This window comes from Natator depressus, chromosome 19 (genome assembly GCF_965152275.1).
Source record: "Natator depressus isolate rNatDep1 chromosome 19, rNatDep2.hap1, whole genome shotgun sequence".
Lineage (NCBI taxonomy): Eukaryota > Metazoa > Chordata > Testudines > Cheloniidae > Natator > Natator depressus.
The window spans coordinates 15,458,788-15,483,724 of record NC_134252.1 but is presented as its reverse complement, the minus strand read 5'-3'; the positions used below and the strand labels follow the sequence as shown (position 1 = coordinate 15,483,724).

The following is a 24,937-nucleotide window of genomic DNA, read 5'->3' as shown; positions in this document are numbered from 1 at the left end:
CTTCCCATGGTTCTGTGTTGGGCAGAATAACTCCACAACCCCCCATGTAGGTCAGAGTCTTCAAGGCACAGTCTAGCCCAAGATGAAGGAGATGAAAGAAGGAAAGCTGAAAGTACGCACTCGATGTTTTTGTGCCGGACATGCTGGGATCCCCATCCCTGTCAGATCTTGGAGTCCCTGGCACAAGTGTTAGAGAGTCAGCCATGGTTCACTGGAGAGCTCTGTACTATAGGAAGTCAGGCACTGAACTAGGATACTGATTCAAACCTACCTGGGTGAGAGCCTGCAGCCCTTCTGTAGATAATGAGTGAGCCGCCCTGCGGAGGCCAGCAGGAGGCCAAAGTATGGGGGAGACGGCTTTATGGGTCTGGATAGGAACTCTGGGTGATACTGAACACCAACAAAAAATGGATGCTCTAAGAGAAGAGAGAAAAGCACGGAGTGTGTCAGGTTAATTCTGAATAATGAGTCTCAGATCACCACTGAGCAGCCACATCTTATGTTGGAAGGCCCTGCTGGATAACCTCCTCACACCTCACAGCTGGCATCTGCTGCTGACAGACCAGCTAGAGCAGGGGTTCTCAAACTTTTCCCTTCCGAGGCTCCCCAAACATGCCATAAAAATTCCACAGCCCACCCAGGCCACAACAGGTTTTCAGTAGATTAAAAGCCAGGACCGGCGTTAGGGAGCAGCAAACAGAATAACTGCCCAGGTTCCCATGCCACAGGGGGTCCCACAAAGGTAAGTTGCTCAGGCTTCAGCTTCAGCCCAGGGTGGAAAGGCTCAGACTTCATCTTCAGTCCCAGACAGCAGGGCTTGGGATTCAGCTTCCTGCCCTGGGCCCCCATGAGTCTAACGCTGGCCCTGCTCTCTGATTTATTTGGGCGGACCCCCTGAAACCTGTTCTTGGCCCCCAAGCCCCTGGTTGAGAACCACTGGTCTAGAGAACATCATTAGGATCCGAGCTGCACAGCCAAGCTGACAAACTCAGGACCTCCGAGTTCCAACCCTGGCTTTGGTTCCTTCTGTGCTCTGGGAGGTCACCTCCCTGCTCTGTCCTTCGTATTCCTCTGTCCTCCGACTCCTAACAGTCATTGCATTTCAATAGCTCTGTTCGGGGAACAGACTTGAGATATTGAGATCTTACCCTGATCCTATAGACAAGCTGCCATGTCAGACAAAAAACTCTCTCCTTGACAGACACACCAACTCCCAGCACAGCTGCTCAAGTGCTCACCTTCCAACTCAACCACTTCCATTCGCTCTCCTTCCACATCCTGGCCTACGAATTTCAGGCCCTGCTCTTCAAAGAAGCATTTCAGTTCTGGATTCACCTGAGGAAAAGCAGAAAAGTACACGTGATCTCTCAGGCTCTTCAGTGAGAAAGCTTACAAAGAGCCCAGAATACACCAACTGATACCTCAAATCTGTGTCTGTGTCGTTCTTCCAAGAAGTCATGATCTCCATACAATTTTCCTGCCCAGAAAGAGAGGACCTTTTACCTTCTTAATTACATCCAAAATCATGGTAAATTCCACTTGATGTTCCTACTTCTCTTTAACCAATTTATAACCCCAGCCTACTTTCCCCACCATCTTCCCCGTGTTAGCCACAAATCATACAATCTGCACTGCAGCATAACAACTGAGCATTAGCCAGCATTAGCTCCTAGGCATCCTGCCATCCAGTGGAATTTACAGACCTGAATTAAGAAAAGGAGGACTTGTGGCACCTTAGAGACTAACAAATTTATTTGAGCATAAGCTTTCGTGAGCTACAGCTCACTTCACTGGATGCATCCGATGAAATGAGCTGTAGCTCACGGAAGCTTATGCTCAAATAAATTTATTAGTCTCTAAGGTGCCACAAGTCCTCCTTTTCTTTTTGCGGATACAGACTAACACGGCTGCTACTCTGAGACCTGAATTAGGTACCTAACTCTGGGGAGCCTAGGCACCTACGAAAGGGATTCACAGAGACCAGCAAGCTGAACAGAGAGCTGCCTAAATCAGCCAACAGGAAATGCTGAGGAGCAGGGTCTAAACCCCACCCTCGGAGGTAGTCAACCACCTGTCTCCACTCAGACTTCACAGCTGGGAACACTCTCTTGGAGTCAGGCACTTGGCCAGGCACAGGTCAGACCCCCTCCCCATTACTGCCAATGGCTGAGGATTAGCACACTCACCTGTGATCTGGGAGACCTGTTTTCAAATCCCCACTACACCAGTTTTGGAGCAAGGACTTGAGCCCAGGTCTCTCACATTTCAGGTGAGTGTCCTAGCCACCAGGCTATTTGGTGTGAGTCTCTCTCAATCTTCCCTGCTGAAGTTGTTCCATTCTGTATAAATCATTAAATACGCATTGGGCCTGACAGAGGTGGTGAGAAACTGACTCTGTAGTCTGGTGTTTGGAGCACTCCCCAGGGACGTGGGAGAGTCAGGTTCCAGTCCCTGCTCCAAATCAGGAAGAGTGGGAATTCAGACCTGGGTCTTCCACATCCTGGGTGAGCCACTGGGCTATTTGGGTACTTTGGGACAGAGACATGTGTCCCCCGCCCCATGGGTGTTCTGAGCATGCCTACTGAATCAGGTCCCACAGGCGAAATAGGCGAGGAGTGCTTTGCCTGAGAATGGGGGTAGGGCTCAAGTATGAGCTAAGGCCCCGACCAGCAGAAACTTCGGCATCTATGGAATTCAGGCATCTACAGCCTAAGACAGCAGCGGAGTTGCTCAGTGGCACCTGAAGTGACCATTATGGCTTAAGGACCTTTGTGGATCTAACCCAGAGTGACTGCTTTCCACCAGAACCTACTTCTTCCAAAGACAGGGGGGCTGATGTTTCACTGCCACCACAGAAAGTCTACGGAATGGCTAGCAGACAGTCAGCCATTTTTTTTTTTTTTTAAAAGCATTAAACAATCTGACTAACTTTCTAAATCTCACTTCTGTCCCACGCGACACTGTGTTCTCATGAATCACTTCGGACACTAGAGAAGATAGAGGAGTAAAAAAATCCCATACTCATGATCGAGTTCTTGGTTTGGAAGAGGGTTCTCCTTTTGCCAAGCCTCATGGTCCCACCCATTTGCCCAGGGTTATGTTCTGGCATGTCTATGACCTAGAGGAGATTATTAAAACAGTGAACTGTGACTGAAACAGGAAGAAAAAACCCAAAACAGGATTCAAATGCAAACAACGTAAGAAATATAAACAACTAAATCTGTCTTAAGCAGCCACTCCAGTGGCCCAGCACAATCAGACATTTAATTGAGGTGTTCTTTTAATGAAGATGCAGAATTGTATTTGGTAGGTTTGGCGATATTTTGGGGCAATCTCAATATAGGAGATAGTCTCATAATGGTGGCATCTGTACAGATCCCAATGTAATCACGGTAACAGGATTCCAATTGCAGGGCTCTACCTGCAAAATCAGAATCACCATCAGCATGTGGTGGCTAGACTTATAACTTGATATTTTAAACATACTCCTTTCCAGAGTCTGAGAAAAAGAAGCACTGTAAATTATTGTAGCTGAGGTCACAAACTGTCCCAATACTGTGGGTTGTTGACTGGCTTACCTAGCTGAGATTTTTATGGACTTGCAGCCCTAGTTCTGCGTGGACAGAGACTCAATTGGCTCAAGAAGAAAATGCTTAAGAAGTTAATGTTTAGGTAAGTTAATATTTGGCACTGTCACCACTAACTTTCTCTCTGTTTGGTCATATCCACCATTCCACTATAAATTTTGTTGATTGCTCTGTAAAAGTCATCAATGCTGAAAACTGCTCTTTAAACTCTCAGGAGTAAGTTCTTTGTTTTATAAAAATGCATAGATGGAAAAAACTCTGTTTGTACATTCTACAGCATATGATCCCGCTGCCAAAAAGATGACAAATTGATTTAAGGTAAACCAAATTAGGACATTTACTTCCAAAATAAAAGTGCCCATACACAGACTTGCATGAAGATATCAAGAGATGTAAATTCCAATTTCAGATATTTCAGTACAAGTTTGTTTAGCTTTATCTACACACAGAGAACACTTCTAGCTTTGAAGGGGGGTCAGAACAAGTCACACTTGAATCATACCATACTCACCACTGGATGAGTAGTTTTGGGGTCAAATTCTGTAGAACTGGCATCTGTAAAATGACATTCTTAGTTTAGAAGCAAGAAGTCACACACTGAACATGAGCTCATGAAAGCTTATGCTCAAATAAATTTATTAGTCTCTAAGGTGCCACAAGTACTCCTTTTCTTTTTGCGGATACAGACTAACACGGCTGCTACTCTGAAACGAGTAAGATAGAAATGAATCCCACTCCCATACTCATGTGAGCAGTACCAACTTATGCAGGGACCACTTGTGAGAGCAGAATCTGTCCCATACACCAAACAAGCCCAGATGTATTTATTAGCCTTCTTAGATAAGTATTTCTGAGTTTAGGTAGAAGCTGCCATCTTCCTGAGGACAGCATCATCATTTGTGACAAAGGCAATGTGCGAGACCATTATGAAATACTGTAAACCAGTTTCCAATTTGCTTTAAACATCAGAAAAAATTGCTTATTTTCTGGAAATTAAATCTTTTGTTTCACATTTTAATTCTAACTAGCAAGCAGACTTGAAACTGGATTACAGTATTTTATAGTATATTTATATCTACGGCGACAAGTATCTCCTACCTTGCTAACTTTCAGTTTGATGGACTGAGCAAAGTGGGTACAGTTTTCCTTTAAGACTGGTTCTTGGAGACATTTTTCCCCAAAAGCCATCTGCTACCCACAAAGAATGGGGAGTAGCTACAGCCATCATCCCAATCAATCCATTAATAACCTGAACTCAGAAAGTTAGTTATCACTGCAATTACCTTGCCAGCCGAGAACATTGCGCGCAAACTCCACAACTGCGAGCTGCATCCCCAAGCAAACTCCTGTAGAAAGAGCAGAGAGTATGAAAATGACACTGGGTAGCGAGCTGGGATGGTCTCCAAGAGCATGCAGTAATGCAAAGCTCTGCACTTTGGCACCTGCATAGATGTCTACAACACAAAGAAACATACTTTATTTATAAAGGAAGGATGTCTTGTGGCTATGGCACTGACTGGGACTCAGACCTGGGATCCACTCCCTGATCTGTTTCAGACTACCTGTGAGACTTTGGACAAGTCAATTGATCTCTGGGCCTCAGCTGCCCATCTGTAAAATGCGGATAATATTTCCTCTGTCACACTACTTGTCCATATGGTCTAATTCAATTTTAAGTAAGAGTCTCTGCCCAAAAGAGCTGAATATAAAGCCCAACACAATCGGGTCCCCATCTCATTTGTGCCCTATGTGCTACCTTAATACAGATATTAACAACTTCTTGATAGACACTGGCAGCAGTCACTGATATGCCAGGGCTGCACTGGAGAGTAAGGTATCTTCCCTTAGTACATGGAGTCAGAACACAATGCTTTAAAAAATATTTATATATATTCACACACAGTGTCACACAACTGTGAATCAAGAACAATGCTGAGTACTGTATGTGTCTCTCTTATCTTTTCTCATTACATGCATGCATTCTGAGAATTAAATTATGGGGGAAATGAGTACAATCAACCACATCCAGAAGAAACTCAAGTTTCCTTGGGAATATTAAAAAACATTTTAAATGCTGCTTTGGTGTTCTGTTAGTTTTAAGTGCTAGTCATTAGCTATAGAATAATATACCACCCACCTGCATCAAGAGAACACTATGGGGTTAAGAAAGCATTAGCACTTAACAGTCTAAAGCAAGAGCTTGATTCATCCACAATAGAGATGTCTCTGATCAGAGGGCTAGAGTGGGATTCAGATTTTGGATGTACACCTGTTGGCTCCTTGCTTCCCCCCTCCCTCCATCATTACTTCATACTGTCAGATACGTTTTATTTCTCACCTAACAAGGGCTTTTTTTGTTTTCTTGCCCAGGAAATAGCTTGAATTTTCCCTTCTGTTCCTCGAACGCCAAACCCACCTGGAACCAGGACTCCACTGTACAAGGGAAGGGGGAAGGAAAAAAAAAAATCCAGCTACGTGAGACTTGCAGTTTTCTATACCCTCCAAATAAGTATCGCAGCTCTTCTGCTTTAAGACCTTGGAGTTACAAGACCTGACCAATTCATTGTACTACCAAGATTCCTTTGAATATAACTGCGTGCACAGTAGTGAAAAGCCTAGAAGTGCTTATAAATGGCAAGGAATATCTGTACTAAAATAATCTGATGAATGGGATTAAATGACAAGATTGCCTATGACAGCAGGGGACTGGACTTGTTGACCCAAAAGGTCTCTTCCAGTCCTGTCTCCCAATTTTAAGATTTTTCTGTGTGAGCTGCAGGATTTTGTAGGCAAACACCTGTCAGAGCAACATTCATAAAAAAGTCTAGTTTCTATGTAATAAATCTCTGTGGACAGACAAATATAGGCTGTAATATGAGAGGCAGTGTGGCCTAGTGGACTGAGCACTGGACTGGGACTTAGAAAATCTAGGTTCTATTTCCAGCTCTGCTACTGGCCTAGTAGGTGCCATTGGGAAAGTCATGTCCCTGCTCAGTGCCTCAGTTTCCCCATCTGTAAAATGGGGCCAGTGAGCTCATTTAAGAGCTACAGATGAAGAGTGCAGTATAAGTGCTAGGTGGTGTTATTACTGCTGTTCTTCACATGATCCAAAAGAGCAGGACCATGTATGCAGAATAGCGTACGTGCTCCGTAACAAATATCTGTTATTCAGTCTATTGCTTAGAGACAAGTCAACTAAACTGTAGCACATGTCCCAGCTGCAATTGCAAAAACACACGGATTCTGCAGGTGATTCTTTGTATTACTGACCAATGGCAAGAAGTGGATATCTGCTTCCCTAAATAACTCATCACTAGTTATGACCCGCCACTGCTCGTTTGGCTCACTCCACTCCTTCCCTGCAACCTAGTCTCTCCCTTCCTCCTCCAACATCCCTCTCTCCTACAAAAAAATTATAATCCCACATTTGTACCCTCCTCTTTCTCCCAGCTTTGGCCATCCCCTCAATCCTCACCCTTCCCCTCACCCATCCCCATCCCAGTGGCCCTTCCCATGCCTCACACTGCCCCCCACCCTTTCTCCTTCTCCTCAAAACCAGCCAGTTGTACACATAGCTAGTCTGTGTAATCACATTGCTATTGCTCGCCCTCCCTCCCAGATTTGTTTGTTACAATTACGCAAAATTATATTGTAAACTCTGCAGGACAGGGGCTTTCTCAGTGCATAGCACAATGTGGGGAGGATCCCCGAGTACAACTGTGTACAATCATTTAGAAAATATCAGCAAAACCAAGGAAGTCAGATCCTCTTTGAGGAAAGGCCTAAGGTTATGAACTGCTTACTCAGCACTACAGAGTTTCTGCCAGGCCTCATGGTATCGCACTGGTTCTTCTTGTAGAGTAGCTGGTTCCAGGTCTGCAGAATCAATATACTAGGAAGAAATCCAGGAATAATCACAGTGAGAGACTGGCACAAGACCCCCAGATACCAAACCCTGCTGTTTAGTTTTCATTGAATCTAGATGTATTAGACTCCCTACCTGCCAACACAGGCTTGTTTCTTATCATACATTTACTAGTGGCTTGCTTGGTCTGATTTTCCACCTGCTAGGCAATATAGCTTCTTGTTCATAATCACTACAGTCTTTAATTACATGTGTGGACACCAGGCTTTCTGGAGGTCCTCTACCTCACTGAGCAGTTTGGATGGTGACTGATAAGGCCTGAGTGGTAAGTAAGGCTGAGGTCCACAGGTTTTAGATTGCATGCAGCGTATAAGCCACACTTACAATAATGAGGATAAAAAATTCAAACAAACAGCCTCCTTAACTGGACATGTTCAAGTTGCACACTGAATGCGGCAGGCGTCCAGGAGAACAATTAGACTGCACTATGATGGCACATATGAAAAAGAGTTACAGTTCTGCAGGCACTCTTATCCTTAGCATCTCCTGACTTTGGGGAGTTTCACTTTTCTCTTCTCTCTTAAATAGCTCTTTAAGCCCCTGTGTAACACCTACATGCAGGGGTCCCCTGTGCCCATAATGACAGACTACTGTTACAAGCAAATCCTATCAATAATCAGGGAAGGGAAATGATGGAAGGCAACCCAGCCTTTGTACAATGCTACAATAAATTGCCAGTGCACAAGACATACGTCACTAGTCCGATTACAAAGAGTGCTGCCACACACCTCTTGGGTGCCACTTCATATTTAGAGATAACATGCTTTAAAGAAACTTTTCTTTAAAGTTTCAGATGAAAGATGGCAGACATTTCAGTACTCCAAGAATGTTCACGAAGTTCAAATATGTTCCAAGAGGCTTACAGAGACAGTTTCCAGCTGGTGTCAAGATCACAGTGGAATAGTAGGACAGAGTACCATGAAGCTTGACAGTGCCACCAAATTAAGTCAGACTACCCTACAAAGAATTGCTTATAGTAATGGCTAGAGGAAATTCAAAATGAACGCTGGCCTTCCCAACACTACTCAGGGTCAACACTGAACACCTAAAAAAACCAGACAGTGCACATGTATTATATAGGTTTCAGAGTAGCAGCCGTATTATATAGATCCTCTGTTCTGAAAGTGGGAGGTTGGTTTGCTATTGAGTTGTATGCATGTAACAGATGTTTGGATGCTGTAATCCAAGGGAAATGAGTTATAATATTCCTGGCTGCTAAATCATTCTGACAACTGTGAGGTGTATCCTAGATGTGTGCAAAAAACTGTAAGCAAGAACAATCTGGTTGAGATACAAATACCACTCCAGCTAGGAAGGGGGAAAAAAAAAAGAGCATACCTTTATCTCAAGTTTGTGATTGATGGCCAGTGCAGAGTGTTCCAAAGCTTTAATGACAGAAGCATAGGAATCTGAGAACTTGGTGTATTTGCCAACAAGTGCAATGGAGCAGGTCTCTAGCAAACGGTCATATCTAGAAACACAAAACCAAAATACAGGGCTTGTTCATTGTTAATGGGAATTGATGGGTACTGTGCACTTTTCAAAATCTGGCCTAATGGGAGCTGGCCGCTTGAAAGACTGGCTGCTGACCCCTTTTACAAGTCTGGCCTTTGAATAGTTGTTACTCTGAATGAATGACAGTAATCTGGGGACTTTCCTTTATCAAATAATGGAAGAAAAATTCTGCTAAGTAGCCACAGAGAAGAATAATGGTATGGGAGAACAAATAATCTTACCTTTATTTCCAGTTATCTTTTGGTCGGTTTTAGGTTTGTTTTGCTTTGTTTTTGATGAGCTTAGTTGTACTAGGTCCAAAATAGGTATCAAATTTATTAAATAAAAGTCAGAGGAAAGCACAGTCAATTTTGTTTATCTTGCACAGTATTGTCCTCTGTGCATTCCACTCAGTCCATTCCAATGGCTGAGGGAAAAAAAAGACTTCTAAATCCCACAGGAGTGCAGATTTCCACAGCCTAGCAGTGCAAGATGTTACATTCTTGTTTGCAGGATCTGGAAAGCCACAGGACTCTCTGGGCCTGATCCTGAGCATTCACATTCATACTGAAGTCAATGAAAGTTGCAGGTACTCAGCACTTCTGAAATGGGGCCACTTACTGAGGTTCCAAAATATGCCTATAAGCAGGGCTTTGGAGCGGAGCCCAGAGCTGGAGTGCAGAGCAGCTCTGGAGCAGTGAAGCTGCAGGTTTTTGCCTGGAGCTGGAGCACAGCTCCAAAGCCCTGCCTATAAGTGCCTAACTTCAGGCACCCTGCTTTGAAAATACTGACCCAAGTTACTATAAACTTGGAGAGCACAACTCTTGTCAATCTGAATTCCTCCAATCATTCCATTCAGGTCAGATGCCTTTTTGTTTCGCCTTTAACAGCAGCACCCATAAATAGTAAAGAGAACATTGAAAGGCAGCCCAACTTTGGAAAAATGCTGCAATAAACTGTCAGTGCACTAAACATACATCACTAGTCACATTATACATAGTGGTGTTATGGGTATTACTTTGCTTTGCCTTTACAAGCATATTTATATTGTACAGCCATATTTAATTTAGTTTTCACCATCCATGTGATTAGAACATATTAGAATTCTAGAGTACTAGAATGCTTAAGGAGCTGAAGAGATCTCTGAGCCATTAGCAATTATCTTTGAGAACCCAAGGACGACAGGAGAGATCCCAGAGGACTGGAAAAGGGAAAATATAGTACCTATCTATGAAAATGGGAACACGGACAACCCAAGGAATTATAGACTGTCAGTTTAAATTCGGTACCCAGAAAGATAATGGAGCAAATAATCAAATGAACAATTTGAAACCACCTAGAAGACAATAAGGTGATAACTGTCAACATGAATTTGTCAAGAATAAAACATTACATGCAGTTCTTTGACAGGGTAGCAAGCCATTTGGACAGGGAGAAGCAGTAGATGTGATATATCTTGAATTTAAGGCTTTTAGTATTCTTTCACACGGCTTTTTCATAAGCAAACTAGGGAAATATAGTCTAGATGAAATTATTATAAGGTGGGTGCACCACTATTGGAAAGCCATATTGAGAGAGTAGTTATCAATGGTTTACAGTCAAGCTGATAGGGAACATGGAGTTGGATCCAAAAAGGATCTGTCCTGGGTCCAGTTCTATTTAATACCTTCATCAGTGATTTAGATAATGGCATAGAGAGTGTACTTGTAAAGTCTGCAGATGATACCAAGCTGGGTGGGGATTGCAAGTGCTTTGGAGGATAGGATCAGAATTCGATACTGACAAACTAGAGAAATGGTCTGAAATAAATCGGATGAAATTCAATGTGGACAAATGTAAAGTACTCCACTTAGGAAGGAATAATCAACTGCACAACTACAAAATGCGAAATGACTGCCTAGGAAGGAGTTATGCAGAAAACGATCTGGGGGTTATAGCGGATCCCAAACTAAATATGAGTCAACAATGTAACACTGTTGCAAAAAAAAGAAAACATCATTCTGGGATGTATTAGCAGGAGTGTTGTAAGCAACACCCAAGAAGTAATTTTTCCGCTCTACTCAGCATTGATATGGTCTCAACTGAAGCACGGTGTCCAGTTCTGGGCACCACACTTTGGGAATGATATGGACAAATTAGAAAAAGTACAGAGGAGAACAACAAAAATGACTAAAGGTCTAGAAAACATGACCTACAAAGAAATATTGAAAAAACTGGGTTTGTTTAGTCTGGAGAAGAGAAGACTGAGGGGGAACATGATAACAGTCTTCAAGTACTTCAAAGGCTGTTATAAAGAGGAGGGTGAAAAATTGTTCTCCTTATCCAGTGAGGACAGGACAACAAGCAAGAGGCTTAATTGCAGCAAGAGAGATTTAAGTTAGGAAAAAACTTCCTAACTGTCAGGGTAGTTGAGGACTAGAATAGATTACCTAGGGAGGTTGTGGAGTCTCTGTCACTGGAAGTTTATAAGAACAAGTTAGAGAAACACCTGCCAGTTTGATTTAGATAATACTTAGCCCTGCCTCAGTGCTGGGGACTGGAATAGATGACCTCTCGAGGTTCCTTCTAGTCCTACATTTTTAGGATTACCCTCAACCACCGTACCAAAAGTTGCTAAATCTTAAATACACCAGTGAAAATTTGAGTTAGTTTAGCTGTTTTTCTCCACTAGCTTTACAAAGTAGTTCTGCAAGGTCACTCATTTCTCACCCAGACACATGCAAAACGAACTGGATCAGTGGCCTCTATTAGCTACAGCGGAGCAGGGAGGAGTCTGCAGGGTAAAGGTGAATCAAGGTTTGTTCATTTAAAAGTTTCTGAAACTTACCATTTTCTTATACCTAGGGCCCTACCAAATTCACAGCCAAGAAAAACACGTCATGGACCGTAAAATCTGGTCTCCCACTATGAAGTCTGGTCTTTCGTCTGCTTTTATCCTATACTATATAGATTTCACAGGGTAGACAAGTGTTTCTCAAACTGGGGGTCCTGACCCAAAAGGGAGTTGCAGGGAGTCACAAGGTTATTTTTGTGGGGGGTGGGGAGGGAGGGGGGTGTCGCAGTATTGCCACCCTTACTTCTGCACTGCCTTCAGATCTGGGTGTCTGGAGAGCGGCAGCTGTTGGCCGGGCACTCAGCTCTGAAGGCAGTGCCCCACCAGCAGCAGCGCAGACGTAAGAGTGGCAATCCCGTACCAGGCCATCCTGATTTCTGCGCTCCTGCTGGCTCCAGCTCTGAAGGCTGCCCACCATCAGCCGCACAGAAGTAAGGGTAGAAGGACCCCAACCTCCCCTACAATGACCTTGCAAACTCCCCACCCCATTAACTCCTTTATGGGTCAGGACCCCTAAAATCACAACACCATGAAATTTCAGATAAACAGTTGAAATAATGAAATTTTGTGAAATTGACCAAAATGGAGGTGAATTTGGTAGGGCCCTACTTATACCCCATGGAACATACAATGTTGAAAGCTTCCGTACATGCCTGAATGTTAACTAAATCCTGACTTCACCATTTCCCTAATGGTGGGGTGTTTGTTACCCTGCTGTCCACGGGGGTACTAATAAGTGCCAGGGAGTCCAAGACAGAAGACACATCAAGAGACAGCTGCTTTGCTGGGTTGGAAGTGAAATAAAGAAAGAATGATGTTGTTGTTGTTGAAATGCCTCCAATGACTCCTAAACATACATCAATAATTTCTAGTACAGCTGGCCTGTTCATAGAATCATAGAATATCAGGGTTGGAAGGGACCCCAGAAGGTCATCTAGTCCAACCCCCTGCTCGAAGCAGGACCAATTCCCAGTTAAATCATCCAAGCCAGGGCTTTGTCAAGCCTGACCTTAAAAACCTCTAAGGAAGGAGATTCTACCACCTCCCTAGGTAACGCATTCCAGTGTTTCACCACCCTCTTAGTGAAAAAGTTTTTCCTAATATCCAATCTAAACCTCCCCCATTGCAACTTGAGACCATTACTCCTCGTTCTGTCATCTGCTACCATTGAGAACAGTCTAGAGCCATCCTCTTTGGAACCCCCTTTCAGGTAGTTGAAAGCAGCTATCAAATCCCCCCTCATTCTTCTCTTCTGCAGACTAAACAATCCCAGCTCCCTCAGCCTCTCCTCATAAGTCATGTGCTCTAGACCCCTAATCATTTTTGTTGCCCTTCACTGGACTCTCTCCAATTTCTCCACATCCTTCTTGTAGTGTGGGGCCCAAAACTGGACACAGTACTCCAGATGAGGCCTCACCAGTGTCGAATAGAGGGGAACGATCACGTCCCTCGATCTGCTCGCTATGCCCCTACTTATACATCCCAAAATGCCATTGGCCTTCTTGGCAACAAGGGCACACTGCTGACTCATATCCAGCTTCTCGTCCACTGTCACCCCTAGGTCCTTTTCCGCAGAACTGCTGCCTAGCCATTCGGTTCCTAGTCTGTAGCGGTGCATTGGATTCTTCCATCCTAAGTGCAGGACCCTGCACTTATCCTTATTGAACCTCATCAGATTTCTTTTGGCCCAATCCTCCAATTTGTCTAGGTCCTTCTGTATCCTATCCCTCCCCTCCAGCATATCTACCACTCCTCCCAGTTTAGTATCATCCGCAAATTTGCTGAGAGTGCAATCCACGCCATCCTCCAGATCATTTATGAAGATATTGAACAAAACCGGCCCCAGGACCGACCCCTGGGGCACTCCACTTGACACCGGCTGCCAACTAGACATGGAGCCATTGATCACTACCCGTTGAGCCCGACAATCTAGCCAGCTTTCTACCCACCTTATAGTGCATTCATCGAGCCCATACTTCCTTAACTCAAAATAAAAAGGAAAAAATCCTAAAGCACACATTCCTGTTCCCCTTTACATTATTTTAGGCATGTTTTGAAGTAGTACCAGGTTACAGGCAGAGGATACAGTTCTAAGGAACTCAGTAAATAAACTGCCCAACAGTATCTTAGTTCTCCGTGTTGTTGTTGAATAGTTAACTATCTAAAAATAAAGTGCATTGTTGTGAAAACAGATAGAGTTTTGGGGGAATTTGAAACACAGGCCTTCTGGGGAACCATTCCCTAGCTGACCACTGAAAGCCAGGGCACAATCCAATTCCAAACTATTCCCGATGGTGGAGCCCACCTGTCAGCCATCTCCTTCCACTTCATGAGCATCCTCCTGGGCTGCTTCTCTATGGGAAGGTCAAGCCTGCGGCGGAAGTAATCAACAACTCCCTGCTCCTCTAGTAATAGAGGAACCCGGTAGATGGAAGAGACATCATGAACACAAATGACCTGTTCATAAAAAGTGAGAGTCATCAAAACATATCCATATGTACCTACAAATGATCCTAGCAACTGGACACTACTACTTCCTTCTGCCTCCAGAAGACAACTGTGTGATCATTTAACACACATTTACTCAAAATGAACAAAAATTGATTTTGCATTCAAACAGCTTATAAGAACATTCTTCCTAAATGAATGGTCTAGCCAGAGGAGCTAATATTTGCCTATGGCTCCTCACAAAAAGTGCCACTAATGGAATGAAGTAGGAAAGAGCAAATCCAGCTCCCGCTTGAATGCACAGGGAAGCAAAAATCTCAAAACTGTCGTAAGGTAAGATCTACTATTTAAAATAATAAATGCAACTGTAAGCCAGTTTCCAGTGACTAAGCGTGCACTTTACAGAACACCCAGCACAACTTGGCTGTCCTCACCCTTGGCTGTTTCAGTAGAGAGACCACTGACTGAATGGGCCATAGAGGTTGAACTCCAAACCCTCCCATGCTCCCTGTTTATTTTGCCCAATTGCAGCTGGTCTTGAACTGATATTACAAGCTCTTTGGGGTAGGGACTCTCTTATTTTAGGATTGTGCAGTGCCCGGTACAATTGAGCCATTTTCTGACAGGTGCCTCTAGGTACTACTGTAATATAAACCCGTAATAATTGATCTCTCCAGACCAAGACTGAGGCATGTATGCAGGGCATAGAGAAGCTTGTACTGTTAAGAGAATTTGACAACTTCCATCACCACTAAATTTACAAAAAATGTTTTTAAAAAAGTTAATTTAAGAGTCGCCAAACCATTCTGTAAGGCTGAGAAGGGGGATTATTTCAATATCTCTAGTCCATTCAACTCTTCATGTTCCTGATGAAGGGATTAGACTTGTGATACTTGTCCACTGGGAATAAGACTGAACTTGAAATCTCACAAAACATTCCATTCCAACTTTGAAAGTCCTGCTTCCTCCTGGATTCAAATGGAAGCCGCATTCAGTTCTCCACAGAAAGAATTAAACAGCAATTTCTCCTTATATGGTAAAAAGCATTTAGCATTAAAGTGTGATTATGGTTCAAATGGAGAGTATGTAAAAAAATGGCACCCACTTAGTTTACTGAAAATTCAATACTTTTTACTTCTAGCTGCCCTGCAGCTAGATTTTATTCTAGTTTACACAGCAACAGAATTTTTAGCCAATATCCAACTGCAGAACTGGGGACAATGCATGAACCAGTAAGACTCAGCTTGACTTTGCAGTGCTAGAATTTAGAAAACTATTTTTAAAATGAGCAAGCTTAATCTGGAATAATTGAGAGACAAATATGGTGCCCCATGAGGATTTCATGAAAGTGATACTTTAAGGTGTTATCCCTTTTAGTCTATAAAACACTTATTGTAGTAACTTCATCTTTTGTTCATACCCAATTATTTATCTACTGACAAATAATGATTGCTTATCATTTAACAATGAGTTTCTTGTACACGGAAGACATCACATTCTGGAGTGAAAAATAAATGTGTTGCAAATAGCACTACAATTTCCTGGATAATCTCTTCTTGTGTAATCTGTCACTAATGTGAACAGGCAGATATGAGCAATGCCCAAGTATGACCATTAGATAGCATATTTTATACAAGGAGTAATGTGCAAAACACACTGACAAATCCCATTACTCAAGGCAGTGCAAATACTTTTTGAGTTCTAAACACTGGTTTTAGAAGCCACAGTCTTTCCTAAATGCAGAAGGAATTTAGAAGGTTAACAGGTCTCAAGAATAGCTATTGGGAAATAAGAGAAATCTGTGCAATCTGATTTAACAATTGTAAGAGGTTTATTGTACCTAATGTACTTCTGCCTATTCAGCCAGGTATCAGGCTTACACAGAGAGGAATTGACAAATATATGTGAGAGAGACACGTATTTAAGAACTGGAGATAAGAAACATGTAGATGTATTTTTAATGTATAGCTAACACAGAGGAGCTCTAGACACCAAATAAAATGTTGCTCTCAGCATCGTACAAATGGCAGAAATACTGGTTACAGGGAAAGGGAGGAAGAACAGCAGTTTTTACCTGTTCTGGTTCTACATGACAGAACATAGAGATCTTCTCCTTTACTGAGGTGTCCAGCGGAGTGGAGCATCTGCACACAATCTAGCAGAGAAAGCAGCAATATCAAAGCTGTGAAGCAGAACAGCAGCACTCGGGCATTAATCTGACCAGTCACTAAAAACAGTTTCTATGCCAAGTTCCTATCATGGATTATTTGTCAATATAGTTTATTACTTCTGTACCACCACTGGTATAAAACAGCATCCTGTCATCCCAAGTCCAATTTAGATCAGGAAAGGTTGCTGAAGGATGCCAGCCCCACACTTTCCAAATGAATGCAATACAGCAAAACTTACCAAGTCTGGTGAAAGACCAAGTCCTCTGAGTTCACGAACACTATTCTGGGTGGGTTTAGTTTTCTGCTCTCCTGTAGAACTTGGCTAGTAGTCAAAGAAGACCAAAATATATTATTGAACTAATGTCTAGATGTGCATATGAGGAGTGCAATAGTCATTCAAGCCCTCATATTAAGTTTTAATTATGGGTCAGGAACCCTGAATTTATGATAGTCTTTCCCTCATTTCACTGCCAGAGGGACTGCAGGGTATTGGGGAAGGGAGAGGGAAAACATGAAGACTTTAGCTGGATAGAAGCTCAAGGTACCTGTCGAGCGTGTGCTCCCTGTAAGTGAATAACGTTTTACTCTTTGAGAGAAGGGGGCCTGAATTAGTTGTTCCCCACCCCCAGGAACTAGCAAACTAGTTGGCCTGCTGTACCCCATCATAATCACATCAGATAGATGTTTCTGCTAAAATGATCACCAGTGAAATATACAGTGGTATTGTAGCGGTGTTGTTCCCAGGATATGAGAGAGAGATGGTGGGGGAGGTCATATTTTTTACTGGACCAAATTCTGTTGGGGAGAGAGACAAGCTTTTGAAGTTCTCTGTCAGATCATCATGAATTAAAGAACACTCAAATCTGAGAGTCTACACAAGGTTACAGTGTCAATTAAACCTCTTACTGAGGGAGACAGTTTAATCAAATTTAAAATGCACATTGCATCAGAACTATTCAACTTTGTAACTAAAACCACTCAAAAAAAAAAAAAACTTTAGGGACTGCCCGAAAGAATATCGTGGAAATGACTATTTTAAAGTTTGAGAAGTTATCTGATTTATTTTATAGATTGTGTTATCTCAAACTTACAAGACGACACATGTAAAGAGAGGCTGTTAAAAGGGTACCAATAAGAAACGCAGAACCCAATTCTCTTTTCTGTAGTACCTTGTGTAATCTGCACCAGCACAAATTGGGTGAAAATGGTATCTACTCTGATTGATAGCATTTTACAATCACTTTACAGATGTGTAAATGGCTGCTCAACATGCAGGGAAATGGGACACTAGGCTCCCAGAGTGCCCTCAGTTATAACAAACAAATAAATATTCCAAAATTGTGCAACAGATATATAAAAGAAATACAGATGTTTACATTTGCTGAAATTCCCAACTATTTACTAAGCACACAACAGTATCCTTTGGGAGGATATAGGTACTGCAGGCTAGCTGTGAACAGCTATGTCTCTACATGGTCTGAATTATTTTATTATGTGCACACTTATGCTTTGCATTAAAAACACACACTGCACAGATGTGTGTGTGTGTGTGTGTGTGTGTGTGTGTGTGTGTGTGTGTAAAAAATAAACCCTAATTATACAAGAAATCCCTGGCCATCACAGCTTTCCACGGACTTACCTGGGGAACTAGACTGACATGAATATTACAGAAGTTCTCTCTTTTGGCTTTGAACTGGAACTGGCGGAAAGCCTCGATGAAGGGCATACTTTCTATATCTCCCACTGTTCCACCAAGCTAAATGAAAGAAAACCATTTAGAATAGCATCAAACTTCTCATAACTGATCCTACCCAGTATCTTTCCGGTCTCTTCACATGATTTAAGAGGGGAAAAAAAAAGGGGGGGGGGGGACCAGCCTACTGCACAGCCATTATCATTGTCACTGTGTGGAATCTCTGAAGAAATAGCAGCAGGATTTTTGCTGGACATATGGTGTCCTTTAATGAGATGCTGGGTATTGGATGATGTGTTCCATGGCATTTTTCTGTTCCTCTCAGACAGCTGTACATGGCCAGATGCAGCGTAAGCAAAGCTGGCCAAGAGAGGGTCCTTGGGACACCACACTCTTCCTTCTATCCAACCACTATTTTAACTCCTTAACGCCCTCTTCTTATGACAGTTTTGATTGCAGAAGAAAAGCAGCTTCCCACGAGGCCAATGTTGCTCTAAGAATTGATATGCAAGGACATTTGGTTCACATGCCTTACTACCCTGGAGTCCAGGCATATTAACTCTGTGCTGAAACTGAGCTCCAATGCCCTAGGCAACAAGAAACCCAAAGTACCACCAAAAAAAGAACAGGAGTACTTGTGGCACCTTAGAGACTAACAAACTTATTTGAGCATAAGCTTTATAAACATTAGTTAGTCTCTAAGGTGCCACAAGTACTCCTGTTCTTTTTGCGGATACAGACTAACACAGCTACTACTCTGAAAAAAAGTACCACCACTTCACCCTGCTAGAACACCACGCTGACCTGCACACAAAATGGGATTTGTTCTTTTTGAATTGTCCCAATCAATAGAATGAAAAATTGTTTAACAAAAAAACCATTCTGTATAAGGTTTAACTGCCAGTGCACAGTTCCATTTACTCTGCATTACAATCAAGACTAAGGAAGGAAATGCTACAAACCTCAATCACACACACTTGGGGTTCAATGCCATCTTCATCCACAGGAATTCGTGCCTGCCTCATTACCCACTCCTGGATAGCATCTGTGATGTGGGGGACAACTAGAAGAGAAATAGGGACAAAGGTTAAAACCACAATCTGCATAAATTGGAGTCTAAAACTCATTGTGTAGCAAGCTGAGATTAACTGGCCATTACTTCTCATTCACATCTAATGTTATGTCTTTTTAATAGAAGCATTCCTTTTAATAAGTGGTAATTCCTAGTCATGACCTTTCGGATGAGGAGATGTAGTCCCACTCCACATCTCGGACAACTGTAAGTGATGTTTTTCAGTTGGAAGCCTCCAATATGAACTGTATTATATGCAGAGCCTGGAGAGTTTTGTTATTTTAAAATGGTCTGTGAAAGGAGTTTTATGCAAGCAGACAAAGATGACATGTAAAAAGAAAAAAGGGGAGGGGGGGGGGCAAAAAGACTAACTCAATCCACAGGGAATGCAGCTTCCAACCTGAAATCACAAGAGCAGGAAGGCAACTTTAAATGTTACTAGACTGTGTCCTGTAGTATTATTTAATGAGTTATAAAAAAGCAGTGGCCCACCTTAAATCAGCCACAAAATGTACATGATCCACAGGATACTGGTCTGAAAAGGAGATTATTTGTATGCAGTGTAGTTGAAGCCATGATGGTCCCAGGATATTAGATTACTGACGCTTTGGGTTTGTTTACACTAGAAAGTTGTCCTGCTTTAACTACAGTGATACAGTTAAGCAACATCACTAATGTGGGCAGTTCTATCAGTATAAAAGGGGTTTCACTTTGGTATAGCTATATCTATATCGGAGCATACCAATACTATGCTGGTGTAAGGCACCTCTATACCAGTGTAACTGCACCCACACTAGGACTTCTACCAGTATAACTATATTGGTTAAAATGTAACACCACTGACTGATATAGGTATTGTAGTACAACTTGCAAGTGTAGACCAGTCCAAAGAATTATTCAATGTCCTCTTTGTAACTCAAATGAGATAACAGATGTAGAAATACCCCAGACAGAGACAGATTTAGGTTTATAACTACAAAAGGTAAAGCAAAGCATTGCATCACCTTGGACAGTTTTGCCCAGGTAATCTCCCTTCCTCTCCTTGTTGATGACATATTGATAGATTTTCCCAGTGGTCAGATTATTGTCCTTGGTGAGACGGATATCAAGGAAGCGTTCATAATTACCCAAATCCAGGTCTACCTCCCCTCCATCATCCAGCACAAACACCTCTCCTGCAGCAAATGGTAAGATGCAAAACATCAGCGTCAGCTAGACAAGGTGCATGCAAGCAAGCTGTTTTTCTGAGACAACTGAAAGAGTTCAGTGTCAGAAGACAGCTTTTTGATAAAATAGTTTATTTTATACAATTAAATACTTTTAAAAGAAAAGAATAAAACCCTCATAGATCAGAAAGTGGAATAGGATTAACATATTAAAGAATAAATCACTGCACAGCCTGTGTATAACAGACAAGAGTCTGAGCTTATTTATGATGACATAAAACTGAAGTAAAGCTCTTGAGATCAGACTTTCACTGAAATGTATTCTAACCCCAGTTCAATAAATCTGTAAGGAAATATTTACAAGTCCAGCATAGTCATTTATTATGGAAATTATTAGTATCAATATTTGTTCTAGGTGAATCTACACATTACAAAGGCTTTAAAGAAAATATAGAAAAGGATTCCCTTTATAGGCAAACAGTCTTCAGTACACCTTTCTAAGAGATGTTTGTTTAAAGATCACAAAATCCTCACCAATGTTGTCTTATCCACTTTCTCCAGCTATTCATCTCTCTCTTTTCCCTCTTACTCAAAAAGAGTTTTTTATTTCCTTCTTATGCAGATAAAAAGGTTCAGGCCCCCCACTAAGCAAGTAGTCAGGTCCTACAACTGCAACAAAAAGGAGCTAACTGACAATATACAACTTTCACCTGAAATCACTGATGGGCTCGTCACTGATGCCTAGGAATTAGCCTTTGCTAATTTCAAACCTTCATCCTGGAGAAGGTGTAAGAGTGTACAGAATAAGTTGTTTATATCAAAATATTTCTCTATTCCCCACAAAAGCCTTAGGACCATACAAAAATTAAATTAGAGGAACTTTATGAATGCGGAGTTCAGCTTACCATGCTCATACGGAGAGAAGGTTCCTGCATCAATATTAATATATGGGTCAATTTTAATGGAAGTGACATGTAACCCACATGATTTCAGGATTGTCCCAATGCTGCTTGCAATGATCCCTTTTCCAATCCCTGAGATGACACCACCTGTGACTAGAATGTATTTCATTTGTCTAAGGACCTAGAAAAGAAAATATTCTTTGTTAGACAGCAAGATCTGTCAATTTAAGTGGACAAAAACATATGGCCAAACTGAAGTAAGAATGTTCTCTGAAAGATATCTGTGGAATAAGAGAAGTATAGAAAGATTGAACATATTCACAGAGCAGAGATTTTAGAGCAAGTATTCACAAACAGAAGAGGTGCACCGATGTCTACTGGACTAGCAATAAACCACATATAGTCCTTTTCTAACGGTATGCTTCACTACCAGATGCTGTGTGTCATGGAAGTCTTGCTGCTCCAGTTTAGTGAAGTCCCCCCCATTCGACAGGAGCGGAGTAAAAGAGCAACAGAGTCCATATTCAAATGGCTGAGGAGACCGGGACCGAGCCTGGCAGCCGGGGGTTGCAGGGCTCAGGCTAGCGCGCCTAATCTTGCTGTGTAGACACTGCAGCCGGGGCTGGAACACAGGCTCTTATGCCTGGGAGGAGTAAGGGGGCAAGGGGCAGAGCCCAGGGAGCTGCAATGTCAAAGCACCGGCCCCACAGCTATGTCTAGCCCACTGGCACAAGCCCTGCCGCACCACCCTGGGCTGAACCCATTGTGCTCGGCGCTGTACAGTGACCCCCGGCGGCTGGCAATCCAGAGACCCCGGCACTCTGCTGGGCGGGAGGGAGGGGGCGCTAACACCGAGCGGCCTGGGGGGGGGCGCCACGGCCACGGGGGCAGCGAGACACCCCCAGCGACCCCAGCCGCTAACCCTCCTTAGGGCGGGCCCGGTCTTAGCCCCGCCCCCAGCTGGGCCGCAGCCCGCCCTTCCCCGGCCCGGGGCTGCCAGGGCCTGAGGGCTCCCCCTGCGGCCGGCGGGCCCTCCCGGCCCTCGCGTGGGGCCGCACCCCGCCGGGCCCGACCCCCACAGCGGCTGCCCGGCCCCGCCCGCGCCCCCCCGGCCCAGCCGCCCGCCCGCCCGCCCGCGCGCTTTCCCACCCGCTGCTGCCATGGTTCCGTCCACTCCCCCCTCCACCCCATGGCCCCATCCTGCCCCTCGCTCTCACCGCGCCCGCTGGGCCCGGCGGCAGCGCGAGGCAGCTGAGCGCGCGCTCCCGAGCCGGCTCGGAACTGAAGTGAGCGCATGAGGCCGGCGCGCTGGCAGCGCACGCGCGGCGCTGAGAAGACGCGCCTGCGCAGTGAGCCCCACGGGCGGGGACTCCGCCGCACTCACCACTGCTGGGGGGGAGGGGCTCTCGGCGAGGGGGCGGGGCCCGGTAGGGGGCGGGGCCCTGGAGTGGGCAGTGGGAGCTGGGTCTGGCGGGGAGCTGGGCTGGGCCGGGCCGGGCCTGCTGCCGAGCCCGGGCCCCGCCCCCTCCCCCGGGCCCCGCCCCTCGCCGCCCCTGGGCCCGGGCCCGCCTCCGGCCGCGGTGCCGCGTCACAGCCACCAGGCCGGGGAATGGCCCCACTCGGTCCCCTCAGAGCCGAGCCGGCCCCTGGAGCCCGGCGCGCGGCGCTCAGGGCGGGCAGCGGCCGGGCTGTGCTTGTCTCCAGGGCGCCTGCCGACAGGTCGGCCTCCGCTGGGCCCGCGCCTCTCCACTGTGGGTCGGACCCCAGAGCGGGTCCCAGCCGCATTTGAGTGGGGTCGCCGGGACCAGCATTCGACTTGCTGGGACCCGGGGCGCAGGCTGAAGCCCAGGCTTCACCCCCACCCAGGGCGGTGGGGCTCGGGCTGTGGCCCCCTCTCCCCCAACCCAGGGCAGTGGGGCTCAGGCTCTGACCCCCTTCCCCTGCCCTGGGGTCATGTAGTAACTTTGTTGTCTGTAGGGGGTGGTGGTGCAATGAAGTGTGAAAAGCCCTGCTCTGGCTCTTTGGCCTTGTGAGGCACGGATTAGTCTGGTTCAGGGTCTTTGACCTGATTATGGAATTGCTCCAACCCATTCCAGCCAGCTCCTTTGAAGAGTGGGAGGTTCGTCTAAACTCCAGTTACGTACAAACCAATGTTTAGAAAGTCCCTAGCATGCTAGGGTGTTACCAGACAAATATTATTAATATATTAACAGAAAGAGAGTCATTTGCAGTATTATTGTAGCCGTGTCGGTCCCAAGATATTAGAGAAACAAAGTGGGTGAGGTAATATATCTTTTATTGGACCAACTTCTGTTGGTGAGAGAGAGACAAGCTTTTGAGCTGCACAGAGCTCTTCTTCAGGTCAGGGGAAGGTACTCAGAGTTTCACAGCTAAATACAAGATTGAATAGATAGTTTAACATAGTGGCCTGTTAACACCCCTGTAGTCATAGGAGAAAAAGTGGGGTTAGTCGGTTACAGATTGTTGTAGTAAGGCATAAATCCAGTGTCTTTATTATGACTGATTTTTAGTGTCTAGCAAAGTTATGAATTTAAGCTCCCAGGCTCATCTTTTGAAAGTGTTGTGCAGGTTTCCTTTGAGGATGAGGACTGATAGGTCTTCTAGGTAGGTGAAACCAGACAATCACTATACTCTTGCATGAACTCACACAGGAAAATGATATAAGACAAAATCACCACATCACTCTGGGTGAGCACCTTTCACAAAGCAGTCACTCTGTGTCTGACCTGTCAGTCCTCATCCTCAAAGGAATCTGCACAACACTTTCAAAAGACTTATAGTGTAAGTAATGTTTCCCTTCTCAAAAGATATCAGCAGGGCAGGGATATATTTAATTTTCAACAGATGTAACCTTCACTACTACTAAAATGTCAGATGCCTATAGGAAATGGGTAGCTCAAGCTGAATCCAGGAAAGTCCAAAATAATGCTGGCTGGAAAGGGGAAACGCTTTGTGAGCAGGCCAAAATGTTGTCTCCATCTTCCACTGAAGCTGCACAGCCCCTATTCACCAAAGTTATGTGAAATCTTGGGGTCCTGTCTGAGTCCTCACTAAGCTAGCATCAGTTTCCAAAAGCGCCTTCTTTCACCTCCAACTTGCTAGGAAATTTCATCCCTTCCTCCTGGACAAGGACCTGGCACAGTGAGCCATGCATTTGTCACCGCAAGGCTACATGACTGAAACTCATTGTATTAGAAGCTGAATGTGAAGATGATGCAGAGACACAGAATGTGCAGCTGGCACAGAATATGGCTCAGGGTGCCATGAGCACAGCAGGCCTGTTCTCAAATCCCTCCACTGGCTCCCAGTCAGCTTCTGAAGCCAGTTTAAGGGCTTGGTCCTAATTTTCAAAGATGTTTATGGATCAAGCGCTAGCTACATCAAAAAACAAATTTTGATCTATGAGCCACTGCAACAGCTGTGCTCCTCTGGGACAATGCAGTTCACACAGCTCAGAACGAAGCATGTGAAAACTGGGGACAAGGCATTCTTTGTTGAGGTGATCCAGCTATGGAACAATCTTCTAGAGAAGATCAAGGCAAATCCAGAGTCTGGCCATCTTTAGGAAATGTTGTAAAGACTTCCCCGAGAAAGCCTTTCCACCGTAAGTGAGAGACACAATTCA

The 24,937-nt window shown here is 44.2% G+C and overlaps 1 protein-coding gene across 1 annotated transcript in view; it reads right to left on the bottom strand.

Moving 5' to 3' along the window:
- The window catches only part of CTPS1 (CTP synthase 1), a 28,134-nt gene extending 5,498 nt beyond the window's left edge, over positions 1–22,636 (bottom strand). Inside the window, exons 1-17 of the mRNA XM_074934276.1 lie at positions 22,509–22,636; positions 21,295–21,472; positions 20,228–20,398; positions 19,114–19,214; positions 18,098–18,214; positions 16,697–16,780; positions 16,362–16,442; positions 14,145–14,296; positions 8,851–8,983; positions 7,391–7,479; positions 5,926–6,020; positions 4,871–4,933; positions 4,099–4,142; positions 3,022–3,118; positions 1,422–1,477; positions 1,239–1,335; positions 272–416 (exon numbers count right to left, since the gene is read on the bottom strand). Coding sequence (XP_074790377.1) covers positions 272–416; positions 1,239–1,335; positions 1,422–1,477; positions 3,022–3,118; positions 4,099–4,142; positions 4,871–4,933; positions 5,926–6,020; positions 7,391–7,479; positions 8,851–8,983; positions 14,145–14,296; positions 16,362–16,442; positions 16,697–16,780; positions 18,098–18,214; positions 19,114–19,214; positions 20,228–20,398; positions 21,295–21,460 — 1,691 coding nt within the window. The 5' untranslated portion in view covers positions 21,461–21,472; positions 22,509–22,636. The remainder of the gene's footprint in view (positions 1–271; positions 417–1,238; positions 1,336–1,421; positions 1,478–3,021; positions 3,119–4,098; positions 4,143–4,870; positions 4,934–5,925; positions 6,021–7,390; positions 7,480–8,850; positions 8,984–14,144; positions 14,297–16,361; positions 16,443–16,696; positions 16,781–18,097; positions 18,215–19,113; positions 19,215–20,227; positions 20,399–21,294; positions 21,473–22,508) is intronic.
- Between the last annotated feature and the right edge of the window lie 2,301 nt (positions 22,637–24,937).